Genomic DNA, 22,160 nt, shown 5'->3' with positions numbered 1-22,160 from the left:
CCTAGATCTGCAGTGAAGAGACATGTGATGCACTGTGGCTTCAGGACATCACAAAATGCATGAATCCTGGATTTGATTATTGCCTGAAGACTGTCTTGCTGCCTTGTCTTGGTTTTGCTCTAGAGAATCTGGCAAATAGGGGACCAACCAATTTTATTTATTAGGCTAGACTTTTTGCCTTTATTGATAAAGTTAGTTAAAAAAATATATCTCAAAATAGAAAAAGGGCTGGAACCTACAGAGGCAAGATAAAATAATCTGTTCTTTTCATAACTATTTTCTGCTTTATTAGAATCCAAGAAAAAATCAGTACAGTGATGGTTCTAGTAGTCATTTTACAGTCAGATTCTAAAATCAGTTTAGTCTTGTTGGATATCTGCTATGCCTAGCTCTTATATCTAATCCATGGTATCCATGGATTAGAATGTTTAGATACAATTTAAGAGTTTTAGTAAAATCCTGCTGAGCACAATTTAATATTTAATTATTTAGGATCTTAAAATATCTTGGAGTAAAGCAACATCAATTTGACCCAAGATATAGAGGTAGAAGATGGTATTAATTGCATCAATATTACTAAAACCATTGCCTGAACATGGAATTTTGGGGGGAAATTCAAAGTTTTTTTATCTTCTCTTTTATCCCCTTTCTTTGTGCTATCTTCTGCCTCTTCCTTCCCTCTTTTTTCCTCTTTCCTTCCCTCCTTTTTTAAAAAAATTAAAGATCGAATTTTGATTAATTGAAATTTTATCACACATGGGGGCAGTTGTAAGCTTAAGAAGTAGGTACCATAAAAGTTGTCCTTCATCCGACCGTAGAACTTTAAAGCCAGAGCTCCCAAGGCTCTTGCTTATCTTGTGTTCTGCTTTTGCTAAACTAAGTAGGTGACTAAAGCTGAGCAAAGATTAATCTGCTTTGTAACTTTGTGTGTTTTAAAATTTGGCATCCTTAATATGAACATCTATACTCCTTCCCCAGGACAGTTGTTGTGTTTTTTGATTCCCTTATGCTTCCTAGTTTGTCCCTGGAGGACCTAGTACTTGTGTTAAGCAATATAGGGGGCTTAGAAGTAAAGGGAAGCTCAGAGAAGCATCTGCTGATTCCACTGGACAGCTCCTCTTTCCTAGATGCTTCAGAGAAGCAAAACCTACTTAAAACTGTAGGCCTGGAGAAAAAGCCTGAAATAATTGTCCTGGAGCTGGATTTGCTTTTTCTTGTCTGTCTTCCTTCCTTCCTTCCTTTCAAAAATTATTTTTGTTGGTGGATTATAATTATATATGTTAGTGGGATTTGTTGTTACATATTTATACATGCATGCAACATAATCTTTTCTTTCTGGTTGATGTTGTTCCTTAAAAGTCTACTAATAGGTTCTTTTTTTAGTAATCAAAATGATACACTTCAAGATTTAACCCACAGGAGCTCCAGTTGTAGCTCAGTGGTTGAGCACTTGCCTCAGTCAGTCAGGCACTGGGTTCAATTGTCAGCACCACATAAAAATAAATAAATAAAATAAAGATTGTGTTCATCTACAACTAAAAAATATTTTTAAAAAATTTAACACACAACTTTTTTTCTCAGTACTTGATGTGTACATATTTCCTCCCAGTTCTGAGCTGCTTGGGCAGTTATTACTTGGAACAACCTTAAGTATGTCTTCTCAACAATGAAAATGTGTCCAAATATCTAGGCAGCAGGAGACCTGAGATCACAACTGAAATTGTATATTTTAAAAATCTGCTTTAGCTGTTTTTCCTCCCACCAAATTAGAAACATGTGGAGATGTTTCTGCACTTCTTCTCCTTGGCAGGTGTAATGCCTCAGGCATTTGAGTGTAGGCCCTATTATTCATTGGTCTCCTTAACACTTCAGTGGTCTTATCCACCAAGACCAGTCTCATTAACTCTTAGCTTGCCATTTCCAAGTCTGTGGTAGGATCAGTCTCATTAACACTAAGTTAGAGGTTCATTTCACTATCTTCAGAGTATTAGGCCTCAAAGTTTGTAGAAAGTATTTACATACAAAATGTTCCTTTTGGACATGTTCTTTGCTTTTGTTTATTAACATATTTATTTATTTATTTATTTATTTTTGTGGTACTGGGGATTATACCCAGGGACTCTCTAATACTAAGCCACATTTCCCTAACTCTCCTTCTTTCCTCCTCCTCCGCTTCTCCTTCTCCCGTTTAAAAAAATTATTTATTTATTCTAATTTGTTATACATGATGGCAAATGCAAGTATTAAGTTGCCCAGGCTGGCCTGAACTGGCAATCCTCCTGTCTCAGTCTCCCAGTCACTGGGATTATTGGGATGCACTACCACACCCAATTCCACATTTTTTGCTTTTAATATTATGAATCTTGGTATTCATAAAGTTAAAGAAAAATGCACAATTCATTGCCTCAAAATTTTTTTCCAATTTGAATGTTGTTGTTAGTTTTCTGTTCTTTCTGGGGAATATGATTTTGTTTAATATTCTTGAAAATTATGTAGGAGAGCTTAAAATTCTGCCAGATTTGATGCATTTTAGTGATTTTAATGAATGTTTTATTTTGTTTTAGCGATACTGGGGATGGTACCAAGGAGCACTCTTTGAAACAGGGTATTGCTAAATTACCTGGTCTGGCCTTGAACTTGTGATCTTTCTTGCCTCAGCCTCCCAAATTTCTGGGTCTTAGGTTTTAATACAATTATCAAACCAGAAATTTTTAAAAGGAATATTTAGGATAATGTAATTTATTATAGCTACTCTCTTAATATAATTTTTTCCTGTTTAACAGTCTTTAGCCGGGCTCAGTGGCACATGTTATCCCAGCAATTTAGGTGGCTGAGGCAAAAAAAAATTGAAAGTTCAAGGCCAGCCTCAGCAACTTAGCAAGACCTTTTCTCAAAAATAAAAATAAAGTAGCCGGACACAGTGGCACATGCTGTAATCTCATTGACTTGGGAGGCTGAGGCAGGAGGATCACAAGTTTGAGGCCAGCCTCAGCAACTTAGTGAGACCCTGTCTCAAAACAAACAAATAAAAAGTGCTGGGAATATGGCTCAGTATCCCTGGGTTCAATCCCCATTACCAAAAAAATTTTAAAGTAAAAAGGAATAGAGATGTAGCTAAGTGGGAGGGTGCTTTTTTTATTATGTGTGAGGCCCTTAGTCTAGTCCCCAGCCCCACCAAAAAAAAAAAGAGAGGTAGTAAGAAACTTTACTGTAATTCTTTTCTGGACAATAGGTCTTTCCATGTGGAATAAATAAATATATTTTTAAAGTCATGTATACACATAAACTTGTAAATTTAAAATTAATACAAATAGGGCTGGGGCTATAGCTCAGTGGCAGAGTGCTTGCCTCGCATGTGTGAGGCGCTGGGTTCAGTCCTCAGCAGCACATAAAAATAAAATAAAAAATAAAGGCATGTTGTCCATCTATAACTACAAAAAATTTTAAAAATACAAATAAAAGTAATACGAATTGAACATAAAGAAGAGCTAATTTGGGGTGGGGTTGTAGCTCAGCAGCAGAGCGCTCGCCTAGCACGTGAGAGGCCCTGGGTTCTATCCTCAGTACCACATAAAAATAAAATAAAGATATTGTGTCCATCTACAACTAAAAAATAAAATATTTAAAAAAAGAAGAGCTAATTCACAGTCATCATTTTCTCTGATGATTTCTCTTCCTAACATTCACGTTATTTAAACCTCCCTTATCTTTTTTTTTTTTTTTTTTTTTTTTTGAGAGAGGGAGAGAGAGAGGGAGAGAGAGAGAGAGAGAGAAAGAGAATTTTTTTTTTTTAATATTTATTTTTAGTTCTTGGCGGACACAACATCTCTGTTGGTATGCGGTGCTGAGGATTGAACCTGGGCCGCACGCATGCCAGGCGAGCGCGCTACCGCTTGAGCCACATCCCCAGCCCTCCCTTATCTTTTTAACAGCTGTAATAGATTCAGAACTATTTTATCTTTTGGCATTTTTCTGAGTCATTATTTTTATTGTTATTATTTTTACTCAGGATTTGACTTCCATTGTCCATTTCTTCATAAAAGCTTCTCTTCTTGGGTCTGTGACCCTCTGCTATACTTGGTTTATCTTAATCTTCCTTTGAGCCCCAAAGATCTCCAAATGCCTACTGGATATTTGTTTTGCAAATGCATTATCACATCTTATGCTATTTTAAAAAATATTTTTAGTTGTAGGTGGACACAGTACCATCATGTTATTTATTTTTATGTGGTGCTGAGAATTGAACCCAGTGTTTCTCACACATGCTAAGCAAGCACTCTACCCCTGAGCCACAACCCCAGCCCCCATTTTATGCATGTTTACTCTCTATCTTGCACCGTCTTTATTTGACTTCTTTTCCCTCTCTTGTTTATATAAGAAAACTTAGAGTAAATCTTATTGGGTTTTCTTTCTCTTGTCACCTTTCTTTTAAAAATGACTATGAAAGTTTCAGTTCTTTGAAAGTGATTTTGACAGCATTTCAAATCGATCTGAATGAAGCACCAACAATCTGGAACAAACCCATAAAACAAAAAAGATAATGCATTTGAATAAGAAGATTTTGAAGGAAATTCTGTCTTTAATCCAGAAAGGGAAAAAATGTTAATGGTTTTCAGATCAGTTCTTGCCATGATAGTCTTCTGTTGTATGATAAAGATTAGTCACTTCTTATCTATTTGCCCTTAAAATGAGGCCTAGAGATCCTTCCCTTTAGACCTCACGAAGATTCTATGTGTGGTGGAGGGAGCCTCGTTTTCACAGTTACCTGTTCTTCAGGTTGCCCTGTCTTCCTGCTGTAGCTTGGTTGGAATGAGGAGCTAAGGCGAAGACTTAAGCTGTCTATAGATTAAAATGAAGCTATTGAATAAACCTATGCAAACATGGGCAGTAGTTCTAACCCCTTCATTATACACTAGTGATCAAAAAAATTTTTTTTCCATTTGAACATATTTTTCTTTCTTTACTCAATGAGCAACTCTCAATAGATATTTATGGTACTACTATGAAAGTAACCGACATAGCTAATTTTGTGCCTCTCAGCCAATTGCCACTATCTTTTTAACCTGGAAGACTGCAAGGACCCCTAATTAAACATTCTGCTTTCCCTCTTTCTTCCAAAATACTCACTACCTAACAGCCAACAGGATCTTTTGTTTATTTTTATTTGGGGCAGTACTGGAAATCGAACCCTGGGGTCCTCTGCCACTGAGTCCCCAACTCTTTTTATTTTTTATTTCGAGATGAGGTTGTATTAAGTTGTCTGGGCTGGTCTCAAACTTGTAATCCTCTTGCCCCAGCCTCCAAAGTAGATGAGATTATAGGCATGCATGGCAGGATCTTTTTAAAACATAAATTGGTATTTGTTATTCATCTACCTACATCTCTTGAATGGCTTTTCATTGCACTTAAGATAGAATCCAAACACTTTACTATGGTTTACAAAGACCTTATATTCTAATCTGCCTCTCCACTCTTTGCAAGCTCTCTCTTCCTCTGGCAATTAGGTCAATAGTTGTGACCTTCTTAATTTTAGGTACTTTATACATTACTCCTTTTTCCTCCAGTGTTCTTTCCCCAGTTTTTGACTAAACTAATTCCTCCTCTGATTCTCAGATTGTAACTTTAGTAGAAGGTCTTTCCTGATCTACACACACACCATTCTCTCTCTAAATAGCTCTTACGTCCTAAGTGAATGTCTGTGTTTCTGTTTGTTTAATTTCTGTCTTTCCAATGTATCTGTAAGTTTCTTGAGGTCAACACCACATCTGTTTGTTTCTAACAGTTTAGAGGCCTGGATTCTAATACTGTTACTAGAGCTTCATCTGCACTTTTGAGTGAATATTGATACTTGCGGTTTGGGATTTTAGCCTAACATTCATAAAATACCATTGTCCTAACAGTTAAAAACCTTTTTGTACTTCTTTTACTTAATAAACCTTTGCTTTTACAACAGTGCCTTAAATGTCTTGAAATAATTGAGAATGAAAATTTTAAGTAGAAGTAACTATGTTCTTTTAGTGGAATTAAGACCTTATTTAATATATCTGCCCTCTTCTTTTTTTTTAAACTTGTGTACATGTCACTGAGGTTGCCAATTTATTTATTTTTATTTTTTATTCTTTTTAGTTATACATGACAGTAGAATGTATTTTGACATATATACATGGAATATAACTTACCATTCTTGTGGTTATACATGATGTGGAGTTGGTTGTATATTCATGTGTGAACATAAGAAAATAATGTTCAATTCATTCTACTGTCTTTCCTATTCTACTGTATTCCCTATTCCCCCTCCCTTTCCTTCATTCCCCTTTGTCTAATCTATAGGATTTCTATTCTTACCTACCTGTCCCCCTTATTTGTGTTAGCATCCTCATAACAGAGAGAATATTCAGCCTTTGTTTTTTGGGGATTGGTTTATTTCACTTAGCATACTATTCTCCAGTTTCATCCATTTACTTTATGCCCTCTTCTTGAGCTAGCTGAATTCTATTCTCTGACAAATGAGAGACCAAAAATATTTTAAATTGTAGAAATAGTTTGATTTTTACAGAAAATGTAGATGATAAAAAGTTTGAAAGAGCCTTCTTCATTATTTCCCTAATCTCATTCTCAAAAGATAATTACTGTTAGCAATTGGGTATACATTGAACGAAATATTTTCAAAACATATAAGCAATTTTAAAATAGAAGAATGGAAGATGTTGCTAGATGTATAGATTACTGGCATGAAATAATATTGTAGTTAGCATTCCTCTGGTAAGATTTTCTTACTTTGTTTCTGTAATTAAGTTTTTAAAATGTAATTGCTAAATTGAAGAGTATACATATTTTGAGTTTTTATACCCATTTCCAAGTTGCCTCATAGAAATTCATTTTTAAATAACATTTGTGGGGCTTATGATTAGAAAAGTAATGTGATGTTTATTAGAAGCAATTTAACAAATATTGAAAGCATTCTCCAAATATTTTATTACCTGGTACTAACCATTTATATCCTTTTTTCTGTGTAGATAAAAAGATTATTTTTTCAAGATTAGAATTATTATATTCAGACTACTTTGCAATTTACTGTTTTCAAATAACATAGTTAATGTTATTTAAAATATACTGATATTCTCTTAATCTATACTGTAATTTATTTAATTCTACATTTTCAAACATTTACATTGTTTCTGTTATGTTGCTCTTAGAATATGCACCTATTTATATACCTACTCATATATTTTTTGCACCTTTTGGTACTTTTTCAATATACATTTTTAGAAATAGATTTGCTGGTTCAGAGACTTAAAAGTTTAAGGATTTTCACATTTATTACCAAATTGCTGCCCAGAAAAGTTCCAGGTTACATTTTATGAGCAATTTCAGAGTTCCCCCTTTTTCCCTGCAATCTGATAGAATTAAACAACAAAAAACAATTTAGTTGATTTTTTTTTTCTTTAAGTCACTGTTCTTTGGTTTACTGCCACTTTATTCTATTCCTCTATGGCTTTTCACCTAGAGACCAAATGAGAGGGTGGACACCATACCCGAAAAAACAAGAGAAGAGCCAGTACTCAAAGAAGCCACCCCGGTGAGTTATTTTGTCCAATACTGTCTGACCAGCTGTGGTGTAAGAAGAATGTGAAAGTAATACAGTTAATTGTAATACAGTTCCCTTCTTCTTTATTTCAGAAAGTATACTGAAATAAATCTCAGAGCTGGTTTAAGAGATAGATATTTACCGTGCATTATTTTCCATTTAAAAACTGTCATCAATTTTTTATTATTCACATAAATCCTCAAGATGCCTTATCAGCAATTTAGCAACAGAAGCCTTCCATCGTATTTTTAATATTTGAGGCTTATTAATTTTTTCCCTCTTTCTTCTTCTCCTTGGTAGTTATAGGTAGCAGGTATCAGATAAAAGTATAATTGAAGATAAATTTTACATTGTTAGCATTTTTAAGGTACCTTACATAGTATAAGGTTTCTTTTTTAAAGAAAAATTTCTGATGGGAGTTTTGTGACCTTTTCCTGTAGATTCAGCCAGGACTGTCTTCTGTTCCAACAACAGAAGTATCCACTGGTGTTAAGTTCCAGGTTGGAGATCTTGTGTGGTCCAAGGTGGGAACCTATCCTTGGTGGCCTTGTATGGTTTCAAGTGATCCCCAGCTTGAGGTTCATACCAAAATTAATACAAGAGGTAAGAAATTACATAAATAGATATTGAATAGAAAGTTGGTAGTAAATAAAAGTGAATTTTAAATGTATGTGAATATAAGAATATATGTGTAATGTACAATCTGCTTTAAAAGTATATTAGGTTTTGGTAACCAGTGGAATAATTATGGTCATCTTAACTTGCAGAGATCCTCTATAACTGATGTAGTCCTTATTTTCCCTTATAATAGCTTCATTTGCTTATAATATCTCTCACACCCTTTTAAAATTTTTTTAAATTAATTTATTTTGAAATAGTAAGGAGTGAACCTAAGGCGGGCATACACCCCACCACTGAGCTACATACATTTTTGAGGCAGATTCTGGGCTTAGTTGCCCTGACTAGCCTCAAATTTGCAATCCTCCTGTCTTAGTCTCTTGAATAGCTGAGACAGGTATGGGCCAAGTCTTCTTTGAACATTTTTATTTCCATCATTTTCTCCTATACATAGTACTATTTTTTACCCAGACAAGTACTTTTCAACTTGATAAATTTTGCAGGATGCTTTTTCCCTTCTCTGCTCCATTTTTGAATCTGTAAATTTACTGTGGCTTCCCTATATGTTTGGTATTACATAGAAGCATAGCTTAAATCTGTCTATATATAACATAGAATTTTAAGAATGTCAAAAATTAAGAAAAGATATATTTACACTTCTCTCTCTCTCTCTCTCTCTCTCTCTCTCTCTCTCTCTCTCTCTCTCTCTCTCTCTCTCCCTTAACCAAAACATGATATGGACTAGATTCCTGAGATTGTAACATTAGGAAGGGACTAGCTTTGTAGCCCAAGGAATGTTTGAGCTCAAAACTTACTCCTGGATATTTGCTTTGTGAACTCGCTCTAGTTGTGTGTTGAGTTCCTCATTGTCTATGACTGCTTTGCACCTAATTTTTTTTCTTTCACTTAAAGAAAGTTCTGTTGGTTCTATTAAGAAAGAGGCCGGGGGGGGGGGGCATCCACTTAAGTCTGGTATATCAAGTTTGTAACACCATCAGCCATATCCATGAAACTTTGCTATGTAGGCCAGAATCTACCTTCATATAGCAAGCAATGTGTCTTGACCATTTTTCATCTTGTCAGTATTATGTGCTGATTAAAAGTTGGGAGAATAGAAGTGTTAGTGTGGCAGAAGTGAAAATCCAGCATTGTTGAGTGTCTACTTTTTTTCATGTGTTTTCTTTTTGCAATTCTTACAGCCTCAACACCATGAAGTAGGTAGTATTATGTCCTATGTTTCAGATAAGTAGAGTCTCAAAGAAATCTCTTTCTATAACCCCTACTATTGAACATTACTTAGATGTCAGAGGGAAATCTCTTGAATTTATCCTGTCATAGTTGATAGAAGTTGGGGGAGGCAATTGTTGTTCATGTGTTTATATAAGAAGGGTATTGGAACAGTGTCTCTGAAGCACCTCACACCTCTAATAACCCATGATTCTATGAGTTGGGAAGAAAAGATAGGATTCTCTAAGACAGCCAAGTCTTCTAAAATAAAACAATTCCTGTCCCTATCTGGGCCTCCAGAATACTCTCAAAAATTTTATCCTAAGAGAGTGGTGGCTCTTCAGTTCTCACCTCAAGGGATCATTCTTTTGAGATGTTTCATATTTAATTTCTTTATGAAGATCTTCTGATTTCAGCTTTTTTATGAGATACAAATGAGAGCACAATTTATGCCTCATCTGTATTTTAAAGAAAGTATTTAGACTTAGTTATGTTAATGAAAACTAATCCAGTCTGGTATCCCCTAGGCAGTCTCCTAACTTTAATGCCAGAAAAACTGATTTTGCTTATTATTACCACCAGCAATCTGAGAACTTAGGTTAAAAAAGAATGCATATTTTGATAAAAATCTAAAATGTTCTTTTTGTCTTGTTGAGATATAATTCACATACCACAAAATTTATCCCTTTGAAGGGTGCAGTTCAATGATTTTTTAGTACATCACAGAGTTGTACAGCCATCACCACAACCTAATTTAAAAAATATTTTTATCACCCCCCAAAAGAAATTCTGTATCCATTTGTTGTCACACCCCACCCCCAGTCCTATGCTATGAGTAACTACTGCCTTTCTATAGATTTACCTATTTATCTGACTTCTTTCACCAAGCATGATTTTGAGGTACATCCATATTTTAGCATGTATCAGTACTTTATCCCTTTTTATCATCAAATAGTATGCTCTTATATGGCTTTGTAGGATATTAAAGGAAGTAGTTTCCTGACAGTTTTTCTAAAAACCAACATAACATAAAAAAAAACACAACATAAAAAATTTTGTTGATTATGTTTCATACCTGATGATTGGGAAGCTTTTGTGTTGCTTATTATCTGAGCTATTTTGTAAATTTTTTCTTCATCATATATAGTAATTGTTGGTTTCCATGTTGTTATTAGTAATTATTGATACTAGATTCTTAGTCTTGGAAGTGTATTTAATGGTTTTGCACACCATTAATAATAATAAAAATTGTTTGCAAGACCATGTTGAAAGATGTTTGGATAACATTTCTATTTTCAGTTGTATTTCATTGTTTAGGTCTCATTTTAAGTTTAAAAGCTAAAAATTAAATGCTTTTTCTGCTTTTGAAAATATTGTGTTCAATAAACCTAACAAGTATATACGGGGGTAGATGAATAATATTCCATTGCATGATATAGCATGTTCTCTTTATCCACTTACTTATTGACAGATAGGTTTTTTATTTAGTATTTTTTTTCAGAGTTTCATTCATTTGCTCCACGAATATTTACACAAATATTTGATCCACAAATATTTAGAGTAATGACTACATGTGAGGCATAGCTTAAGGAGATGGAGAAATAGCACTTGAAAAAGATGGATCAAAAATCCTTCCCCTCATGATATTTACATTCTGGTTGAAGAGACAGACTGTAAATAAGATAAATAACTAAAATATATAGTATGCTAAATAGACATGTGAAGTGGAAAAAACAAAGCACAGAAGGGGAGTTGGATAGTAATTAGAAGGGGGCCACAAAAGGAACTTTCTGGGGATTGATTGGCATTTTCCACTTCATTTGTTTCATTTTATTTATTTTATTTTTAGTTATACATGACAGTAGAATATATTTCTGCAGAATATGCATAATCTTATTCTGTTAGGTTCCCACTCTTGTGGTCATTCATACATGATGTGGAGTTGCCCTTGTCATATATATAAATACAAGGCTAGGAAAGTTATGACCAAGTAATTCTACTGTCTTTTCTATTCCTCTCCACTTCTTGATATAGGTGCTGACTATATGAGCGTGCTCAATTTGTGAAAATTCAGTATATGTACACTTAATATTTGTGCACTATTCTGTACATATTGTACTTTAATAAAAAGTTTTTTAAGCCTGTGTATGTGTGTGTGTGTGTGGGGGGGGGGGGTGCACATACTCTCAACTTCAAAGTGTCAGAATATGTAACTATAATTAAAAGTTTGGAGGTAATTCCTTTTCTGTTTGTATAATTAATAGATATGTAAATAAAGATTTTTATTGAGAATTTTAATTAGTATTACATGATACCTATTTTTACTTTTTTTTACTAAATAATTTGCTTTTATTTATAAAGTATTTCATGTCTACTGCTTAAAAATAGAGTAGTTTGCAGTAATAATTTGTAAAACTACATTTTAAAAAATTTATAACAGTATTTAAAAATTATAAAACAATTATTAAAATTAACAAAGTGCATTAAGTAACTTATTTTTTATTTTTTTATTTATATATGATAGCGGAATGCATTACAATTCTTATTACACATACAGAGCACAATTTTTCATATCTCTAGTTCTATTTTTACTTTTAACCCCAGCAATATTTTTTAAATTTAAAACTAAATGGCTTTATCTTTGCCTTATTTTTCTTTTCTTTTAATATATATTTTTTAGTTGTAGATGGACACAATACCTTTATTTTGTTTATTTATTTTTATATGATGCTGAGGATCAAGTCCAGTGCCTCACACATGCTAGACAAGTGCTCTACCATTGAGCTACAACACCAGTCCTGCCTTATTTTTCTTGTATAAAAACATTTCCTTGCTGGGCACTGTAGCATTCTCCAATAATCCCAGTGATTTGGGAAGCTGAGGCAGGAGGAGGCCAAATTTGAGGCCAGCCTTAGCAACTTTAGTAAGACCCTGTCTCAAAATAATAAAATAAAAAAGGGCTGGACATATAGCTCAGTGGTGGAGTACACCTGGGTTCAATTCTCAGAATTCCTCCCTAAAAAGGTTTTTTCACATTTTTCTGTAGAAAATTTAGTTCATTATTCAGAAACAGATTTGCTTGTTTTTTTGTTTTTCATGTCTTAAGGTTTTTGTTTCCCTCTTATAGTTTTTAGTTACAAAAAAAGAAGCACTAACAAATAGGCAAATTGTCTGACCTTCTTCCTCTAAAGTAAGTAATTCAGTGGAAGAGTTGAAAATATAGATGAAGGGCTGGAGATACAGCTCAGTTGGTAGAGTGCTTGCCTCACATGCGAAAGGCCCTGGGTTCAATCCCCAGCACCACAAAAAGAAAAAAGAAAGAAAGAAAATAGAGATGAAAATGATATTATGTCCCCTATGAATTCTAGTTTTTGTGTTTTTAACTGTAAAGTCCACTGGGATTATGTTTGCTCCTGAATGAGTAACTTTGACTTTTGGGAACAGATTATGTGCTAGATTCTTTTAATTCTACTTCCTATACCAATCCACCTAACCTCCAAACTCACCTAATTAGTTTAGGTTATATTTTTGTTTTTCTCCCCTAAATTGGATGCTTGGATTTTTTTTAATATTTATTTTTTAGTTGTAGTTGGACACAATATATTTTGTTTATTTATTTTTATGTGGTGCTGAGGATCAAACCCAGGGCCTCGCACGTGCTAGGGGAGCGCTCTACTGCTGAGCCACAACCCCAGCCCCAGTTGCTTGGATTTTTGATAAATTTTCATTGATTTTTTTATAATTAGATTTGTGCTTGGTTCTTTCTTCTCAGATTAAATGTGGAAATCTAGGTTGTGTGTGTTTCTCTCCTATTAGGCTATTTTGCATATGAAATGTTAATTTGTTTCCAAAATAATGCTTTGGATAATTTTTCATTAGTGTATAATAAGATGTGTCAAACCTAAACTGTAATAGATTTTAGTTGATGACATCAGTACACTTTTAGCCTATCCGAATTGTTTTTCTAGTCACATCTATGTTTTGTCTTTTTCCCTACCTGAATTATCATGGACTCTTTGAGAAGACCCATTTCCTTCATTTTTCTATTGATCTGGTACTTTTTCTCTAGAACAGTGTTTTTCAAATTATCTCTGATAGAAGACCAGTTTTTGTTCTTTAAAGTTTTTAGTCCACCATAGATCAATACTTATATAAAATTTAAAAAGCTTATTTTTAAAAAATGAAAGCCTCCCACCCCATTCCAATACAGAATGCAAGATCTCTGATCTTATGTCTAGGTGTCTCGATAATATCAAATTGATAACATAGTTTCTAAATGCTTACTGTCATCTCTATTACTTAGTTTGTTACAGTCTGGCTTATTCGGACCATGCTTTCAAAGTACCACTGGTGCTTCTAAGACTTTAATACTAGGGATTGAACCCAAGGATGCTTAACCACTAAGCTACATTCCCAGACTCCTTTTTAAAAATTTTTTAAACATTTATTTATTTTTGGTACCATGTATTAAACCTAGGCTGCTTAACCACTGCATCTCATCCGTAGCCCTTTTTATTTTGAGACAGGGTCTTGCTAAGTTGCCAAGGCTGGCAATCCTCCTTAAACTTTCAATCCTCCTGCCTCAGCCTCCTAAGTAGCTGGAATTATAGATATTTGCCACAGTGCACAGTGTAGCACTGCTCTTAAACAGCAGTTCTTGGGTATTTTGGTCCCAGGACTCTTTTTACCAAAAAGTTTTTGTTTATAGATTTTTTTTATTTATATGTGACAGTGGAATGAATTACAATTCTTGTTACACATATAGAGCACAATTTTTCATATCTCTGGTTGTATACAAAGTATAATTTTGTAGGTTATATCTATTACTATTTATATTGAGAAAATTTTAAAAATATGTACTAATTTATTTAAAATAATACTTTCTTATATTAATTAAATTTTTTGAAAAACCTTTTTCCCAATAAATATTAATGAGAAAAGTGGTATTGTTTACATTTTTGTAAATCTCTTTAGTCTCTGGCTTAATGAAGATGCTGGATTCTGATACTTCTCCATTCTGTCATAATTTATTGTTTTGGTTACAGTAAATATACTACCTCAAACAAATTTTCAGTAGGGAAAGGAAAGAGTATTTTAATAACCTTTTTAGATAATTGTGGATATTTTTCTTTGATATTAAACCAAAGCTCAACAAGTGGTGGGTTAATTACAACGTAGAATCTGAAATAATTCAATGAGCTTTTTGTACTTTGTTACATAAAAATTCACTGGTTTTACTTGCACTTTGTATGAATCTTTTGTCTTTCATGATTTTATAACACCTTACATGTATTGCCCATTTAAAAACTCTTGGTTCCTGAATCATGTGGCTTTTTCAAATATTGACACATTCCCTTATAGACATTCTTTTCAAAATTGATTATTGGGAACCTGGCAGACTCTGGAGCAAAGACAAATTTTTCAGAATTCTAATTTTGCTTGAAAGATCAGATTTTATTATTGGCACAAAATAGTGTTGTTTTCCTTGAAGTAAGAAAGATCATTTTCAAGGAGATACCTGCCAAATACTCAAGTTTGAATTACTATAGTTCTTTCAGTCACACTTTCTAGTAAAAATAGTGTTTATGGAAACATGGCCAAGTCACCCTGCTTCTCAATCACACTAATGTCTTTTCTCAAGACAACAGGCATATTCCTATCTGCAAAAGTGTTTTATTAATTCTTTATTTCATCACACAGAGTATTGAAGGGGCCTGTATTCAAGGTCCAAGATTTAGTAAAATTAATAATTTGGACTGCTTCAACAGTGATAAATAGACTTTTTAAAAAAAGTGCCACTTTATGGCTGTGAAAAACACAGTAACAGTGGTGCAGTTTGGGGCCTTCTGTTTGTCTCTATTTGTGCTAGGATGCTGCAGTCTCTAGCAAAAATGTAAACGTCAACATAATGAGAAAGACAAATAATTATTATGAAAATGGTTTTGACCTCACAGAATCCCTGAAATAGCCTCACATTTATTTAGCTTAGAAGAACAACTTGATCAGTATTTGGCTTTTAAAAGTCTGAGGAAACATCTCAAAAGATTTTTTGAAGGAAACATTATTAATTTATACCCTAGTTGGTTTGTAAAAAGATTGGAGGCAAATAAAAATAAATCTGATAATTAGCAGACTTCCTGCTTTTGTTCTTTTATAACTTGCTGCACTGATTTTAATCATCTGGAGTGATTTTTACAATAGCTATTAGTTGTATAATTGGTAAGTATTGGGATATATCTTTGGATAATTCAAAATATCTGGGTTTTAATGGGAGTGATACTGAGGAACCTGGGGTAGAGGTCCTTTTGGCAGTGTTTGTGGATGCTTACATTCTGAAATGATTAATAAGAATTTTTATTTACAGGTGCCCGGGAATATCATGTTCAATTTTTTAGCAACCAGCCAGAGAGGGCATGGGTTCATGAAAAGCGGGTACGGGAATATAAAGGTCATAAACAATATGAAGAATTATTGGCTGAGGCAACCAAACAAGCCAGCAATCACTCTGAAAAGCAAAAGGTAACTCAGTATCTTATTAATATGTTTATTAGTCTGATTTTTTTTTTTTTTTGGTTGGGTGCTGAAGATCAAATCCAGGGGCTTGGGTTTGATCAAATGCTTTCCCACAAAGGTTCATACCAGGTTCTTTAATTTGATACTGGGAGTTGAACCCAGAAACATTTTACCACTGAGTTAGATCTATAGTCCTCTTTTAAATGTATTTTTTATTTTGAGATAGGGTCTCACTAAGTTGCTGAAGATCTTGCTAAGGTACTGAGACTAGTCTCAAACTTGAAATTCTCTTGCCTCAGCCTCTTCAGTTGCTGGGATTATGGGCATGTGCCACCATAACTGGTGGTATATATTTTTAAAGAATTTAATAATTTAGAATAATTTTTCATACTTGAATTCAGACAACTGTTAGAATGATTTGTTATTTTTAACTTTTTAAAGCTCAGTTTTAATAACTGTAAATGATCAGTAAGTTTGTAAGTACGTTAATAAGTTTTACATAAAAACATTGTTATATAAACAACGTATTACTCTTATAAACCTTAACTATCTGCTTAATACAATTCTGTAAATTGTATGTTGAGCACATGTTAGTGAAATGTAGAGTTTTCCAGGGATTTTTAATCATTTTCCTCCTTTAGCATTGTTAAGTAATTCCTCTATTTTTTTTGGGGGGGGTGGGCCGGGTGCAGGGGATTGAACTCAGGGGCACTCTACCACTGAGCCACATCCTCATCCCAATTTTGTATTGTATTTAGAGACATGGTCTCATTGAGTTGCTTAACACCTCACAGTTGCTGAGGCTGGCTTTGAACTTGCAATCCTCCTGCCTCAGCTTCCAGGGCCGCTGGGATTGTAGACATGCCGGCTCGTTATTCCTCCTTTTTAAAAATTTAAATTTAATTGTGTGTGTATGTGTTAGATTTTTATTTTTGTTTTTGTTTGGGGTGTGTGTGTGTGTGTGTGTGTGTGTGTAGTGCTGGGATCAAACCCAGAGCCTCTTGCATGCTAGTTAAGTGCTCTACCTCTGAGCTACATCCTCAGCCTAAAGATTTTAAATTCTTCTTTACTCTTAATTAACAAAGTTGTTTTAAGAAAATAAAGACTATACAAGTGATGGAACCAGGAAATATGTTTTATATGGTGGTGGATAGAAATTTGATGTAAACTCTTGATGATCTGTCTAGTCAAGCTATTTTTGGTTTATTTGTTTGGTTGGTTTTGGGGAGTGCTAGGGATGGTATCCAGGGCCTTGCTCATGCTAGGCAAGTGTCCTACCACTGAGCTGCATGCTCAGCCCAGAGATTTTAAATTCAACTAATTATAATATGGGTCTCTTGTGATTCAGAAATTTGACATTTTTATATTTATTTTTTTTAGTTTTAGGCGGACCCAATATCTTTATTTTACATTTATGTGGTGCTGAGGATTGAACCCAGTGCCTCATGCATGCTAGGCGAGCGCTCTACCAATGAGCCACGACCCCAGCCCGACATTTTTATACTTTAAAGGCTAAGTTTTGTCATAGATTTTGATTAATTTTTATCAGGTTTACATTTTATAGATTTAAATATCAGTATTTGACATAGACAATACCATCTCATAGTTTTATTAACTAGTTTCTGTCAGTTTAGCTATCTAGATAACTCCTAATTTTTTCAGTCACCTCCTATACTTCTATACCTGTTTTATTCATCTCATACACCTTGAGCTTTCTTATCTCTTGCCAATATAGTCTTCTAATTAGTCCTGGACTTAAAAGGCCTGTGGAAATTGTGATCCAAGCTTATTTTTCTTTCAAACATACCTGTTTTTCTTCATCTTGTTCCTTGTGCTCATGCCTTTTGCTTCATTCTGTCCTGTCTGCATTATGGTACAGACTAGCAGTACATCTTTAAATGTTAGCTTTCTGCAGGTAGTTTTGATGTGGTGATCACTCTCCACAGCACCCTGACTTACCTACCCCGAATCCCTAAAAATGGAGAGAAAATAGGAACTTTGGGTCATTTTTAATGTTAGTGTTAATTGGTCACAAGAAGTAATTATTTTTGTAATCCTTCTTCTCTCTTCCCTTGTTATCGATAGCTTTTTATGAATATGAATGAGGACGACTCCCTCTTGAGGACTTGTGCAGCAGAGTGGTCCAAAGAAGGATATAAAAATAGACCTTTATGCTATCTAATAGAGTAATGCTAATTTGTCACAAGTTATAGAGTTAGAACATTCAGTTATTTTGAACTCAAAATATTAATGTACACTGGAAAGATAATAGGATATATGTTGGTTTTAGTGTACCTCCTAGATGAAAGCATGTCACATAATGGTTGTACCTTTTTTAAAGATTCGGAAACCCCGACCACAGAGAGAACGTGCCCAATGGGATATTGGCATCGCCCACGCAGAGAAAGCATTGAAAATGACTCGAGAAGAAAGAATAGAACAATATACTTTCATCTATATTGATAAACAGCCTGAAGAGGTTTTATCCCAAGCAAAAAAGAATGTTGCTTCCAAGACTGAAGTTAAAAAAACCCGGAGACCCAGATCTGTGCTGAATACTCAGCCTGAACAGACTGATGCTGGGGAGGTGGCCTCCTCACAGTCGAGGACTGAGATTCGGAGACAGAGCCAGAGGCGGCACACAAGCGTGGAAGAAGAAGAACCACCTCCTGTTAAAATAGCTTGGAAAACTGCAGCTGCTCGGAAATCCTTACCAGCTTCCATTACAATGCACAAAGGGAGCCTGGATTTACAGAAATGTAACATGTCTCCAGTTGTGAAAATTGAACAAGTATTTGCTCTTCAGAATGCGACAGGAGATGGGAAATTTATCGATCAATTTGTTTATTCCACAAAGGTAACCTCCTTTTTTTATGGACTCTTGGGGAAGGGTATTTTAAACACAGTTAACCTTGGCGTTTAAAATAATAACATAAGGACATATTTAAATGCTTTTTGTATCTACCACATTTAAAATATACAATCATGTTTACTCTTTCCACAAAGAATACATAGGCAAAAAGATTGTTTTTCTTCTGTTTTTTTCTCCCCTCTTTTGTAATATTCCCATCTGTAGTCGATTAATCTTAAGCTATGCAGCCAAAATTGAGCTTAGCTTCCAAAAGTCATGGGAAAAAACTGGGCAATTTGCCTGTTTCTAGTTTGTATAGTTAAGGTTTTTTTGTTGTTGCAAAGTTGCTTCTTATTAAAATTATTTTTTTCAGTTATCTGAATTAGCCACTGCTATAAAAACTACTGTAATAATTGTGCCTGCTGGCCTGTTTGTTAGACCCCTTTTGGCTTAGGTTGTCTAACTGCATTTTAGAGAAATTCCAGTACTATGTTTGTCCCTCCCTTAATTAATTGTGGTGATAACTTTGGTAATGGGTAGAAATAACCTCTACAAACTGATTGTCTCCATCAGGCTGCCCTGGGCCTCTATTTAATACACTTATACTTTAGCTTCAAGACATTAAAACTCTTTCATAACTTTAGTATTATCTATATACCTTCTCACCAACATCCCAAAATTTTGAGTTTATGATTTTGATTTAGTTGTAGCTCACACACGTGCACTTTAAAGAATTCTATGCTTATTTTTTTCAAACATAGTCGTGTGGACATTAAAATAATTAATTAAATATAGGAATGCCCTATCAGCAATATATTTTCTTTTTTTTTTTTTCTTTTGGTACTTAGGGATTGAACCTAGGGGTGCTTAACCACTGAGCCATATCCCCAACCCTTTTCTTATATTTTATTTAGAGACAGGGTCTGCTGAGTTATTTATGGCCTTGATAGGTTGCTGAGGCTGGCTTTGAACTCATAATCCTCCTGCCTCAGTCTCCCAAGCTGCCGGAATTTCAGGCATGTGCCACCACGCCCAGCAGTAATATATTTTCTTAATTAATCGTTTTCTGCCATAAGTTCAACGGATTTCAGTAAGGCTAAACTACTTGCAGAAGCTTAATTTGCAGTTTCTACTTGATTGTTTTCATGACAAATGAATATTTTGCACCTTTTAAAAAATGTGAATTGGCTTTATTCTTAGAGCTACTTTTATCTGTTTCTGTATGCACAAATCAAATTTTATCACTCCTCCTCCCCCAAGAATGCTACTTAAGATTTGAGATAAAATTGAATTTTTAAAACTCTATTTTAAAATATACATTAACAAATTACTTCTTTACTTCTATTCCATTACATTAAAAAAACCTAAATCGAGACCTCAATTAATTGTATCTTCCTCTGTCTTCTCCAAATTGTTTATTTGGTCACATTTTGATCATTATGAATGATATTTCTGTATCTAAGGATGTTCTTATCTCTTAAGCCATGTCAATTTTTCTGTTTTTATTACTTTGCTGAAAGAAAATGATTGGAATTATCTTACTATTATATGTGTAAAGGAAGAAATAATTCAGACTAGAAAATATTTTGTTTATGACAGAAAATAGGGTAAATAGACTCATTTTTAAGGAATATTTATTGTCTAGACTTAGATAGTTTTTACCTTCCACAGTTTTTACCTTCCACATCATTTCATTGTACCTTTTAGAATATATACTGTGATGCCTTAATAAAATTGTTTCAATACTAGCTAGGATACATTAAATGTAATTAAAGGCCATATAAATTCAAGCAAATTATGATGAAGGTAAGCCATCTTTATAAGTCCATGATGCTATTTGCCTGATAATCAATTATTTTTACTTTGCCTTATTTTAAAGGGAATTGGTAACAAAACAGAAATAAGTGTCAGGGGGCAAGACAGGCTTATAATTTCTTCACCAAACCAGAGAAATGAAAAACCAACACAGAATATATCATCTCCTGAAGCAACATCTGGTCTAACAGGTGGGTATAAATGAGTAGTATATAGATTCACTTTGAGAAGTCTCTTTTCTGCAATAACATGGTAGCTCTGTTCCAAGAAACTTCTGTTATTAAAAGTAAATTACAGGCCAGGCGCTGTGGCACACACTTATAATCCCAGCAGTTTGGGAGGCTGAGGCAGGAGGATCATGAGTTCAAAGCCAGCCTCAGCAAAAAGCAAGACACTAAGCAACTCAGTGAGACCCTGTCTCTAAATAAAATACAAAAAAAAGGGCTGGGGATGTGGCTCAGTGATCGATTTTGCCTCTTAGTACAATCTCCAGTACCCAAAAACAACAACAAAAAAGTTGAATTTTAAAAGCAACTATTTCATTAGGAAAGAACGGGTTGGAAGGTAGAGAGCTTTATCCATAGTAACAGTTATTTTTTTCCTACAGGAGTTTAAATAATGGGTTGGTTCTATTAGCCTATAGCAATAAAATCTTAATATGTATGAGTAAATGCACCATTTGATTCTCTTTCCATGAGAATAAAAGTTTTATATTTCTAGTACTTTTAGCATATTCTTACCATTTCTTCCTTTATCCTCTATTAAACAATCTGCAGATGCCAGAACATTTTTCATTATTCTTAGTTGTGCTACAGGTGCCTGGGACCTAACTGTCCTAATGTAACCTGTTCTCTAATTAAGAGATACATGAAAATGAGACTCTTATACTTTCTTAAAGAAAAAATGCCTATATTTGGTAATGTTGTGTCTTTGTTTGTTTGTTTGTTTGTTTGTAATACTGGGACTTGAACCCAGGGGTGCTCTACCATTGAATCACAAACCCAGCCCTTTTCATTTTGAGACCGGGCCTTGCTAAGTTGCCCAGATTGGCCTCAAACTTATAATATCCTGTCTCAGCCTCCAAGTTGCTGGGAATACAGGTGTACACCACCATAAAGTAATTTTTTAAGGAGACTGACTTACTAAGGTTCTGAAGAGTTTTAACTGACTGGTGGTTTGGTTTTTATAACAGTTTTTTATCAGTAGTATTTCTGTAATACTGCTTCACATAGCCATCAAGAAAACAGTTAAGTATTAATTGGCTTGGTATTTGAAATCTTAAAGAGACTTTGTTTTACTTTGTTCTTTTATTTATTTTTATTTTTTGGAGTCAATGAAGGGACTATATAACAGGAAAAAACAAAAATGATAAACTGTTTCTGTCTTACTGTATTTTGACAACACACTTAATTGAACTACATAGGTAGGTAGGGTTTTTTTCCCCCCTATACTAATTCTCTAATACCACCTGGGCGTCCTATGATTCAGTTCAATTCTCACACTTTCTACCTGAAGTTAGTGTCAGATCTCACAGGTTAAGGGTTCAGT

At 34.1% G+C, this 22,160-nt stretch overlaps 1 protein-coding gene across 3 annotated transcripts in view; it reads left to right on the top strand.

Moving 5' to 3' along the window:
* Nsd3 (nuclear receptor binding SET domain protein 3) overlaps window positions 1-22,160 on the top strand; it is a 110,790-nt gene that overhangs the window by 38,359 nt on the left and 50,271 nt on the right. For all 3 annotated transcript variants that reach the window (XM_026404675.2, XM_077792570.1, XM_026404676.2), the window contains exons 3-7: window positions 7,508-7,579; window positions 8,029-8,191; window positions 15,798-15,952; window positions 18,288-18,803; window positions 20,677-20,803. In XM_026404675.2, the coding sequence (XP_026260460.2) occupies window positions 7,508-7,579; window positions 8,029-8,191; window positions 15,798-15,952; window positions 18,288-18,803; window positions 20,677-20,803 (1,033 nt within the window). The remainder of the gene's footprint in view (window positions 1-7,507; window positions 7,580-8,028; window positions 8,192-15,797; window positions 15,953-18,287; window positions 18,804-20,676; window positions 20,804-22,160) is intronic.

This window comes from Urocitellus parryii, chromosome 14 (assembly GCF_045843805.1).
Source record: "Urocitellus parryii isolate mUroPar1 chromosome 14, mUroPar1.hap1, whole genome shotgun sequence".
NCBI classification, from domain to species: domain Eukaryota; kingdom Metazoa; phylum Chordata; class Mammalia; order Rodentia; family Sciuridae; genus Urocitellus; species Urocitellus parryii.
This window is presented reverse-complemented; position numbering and strand designations above follow the sequence as displayed.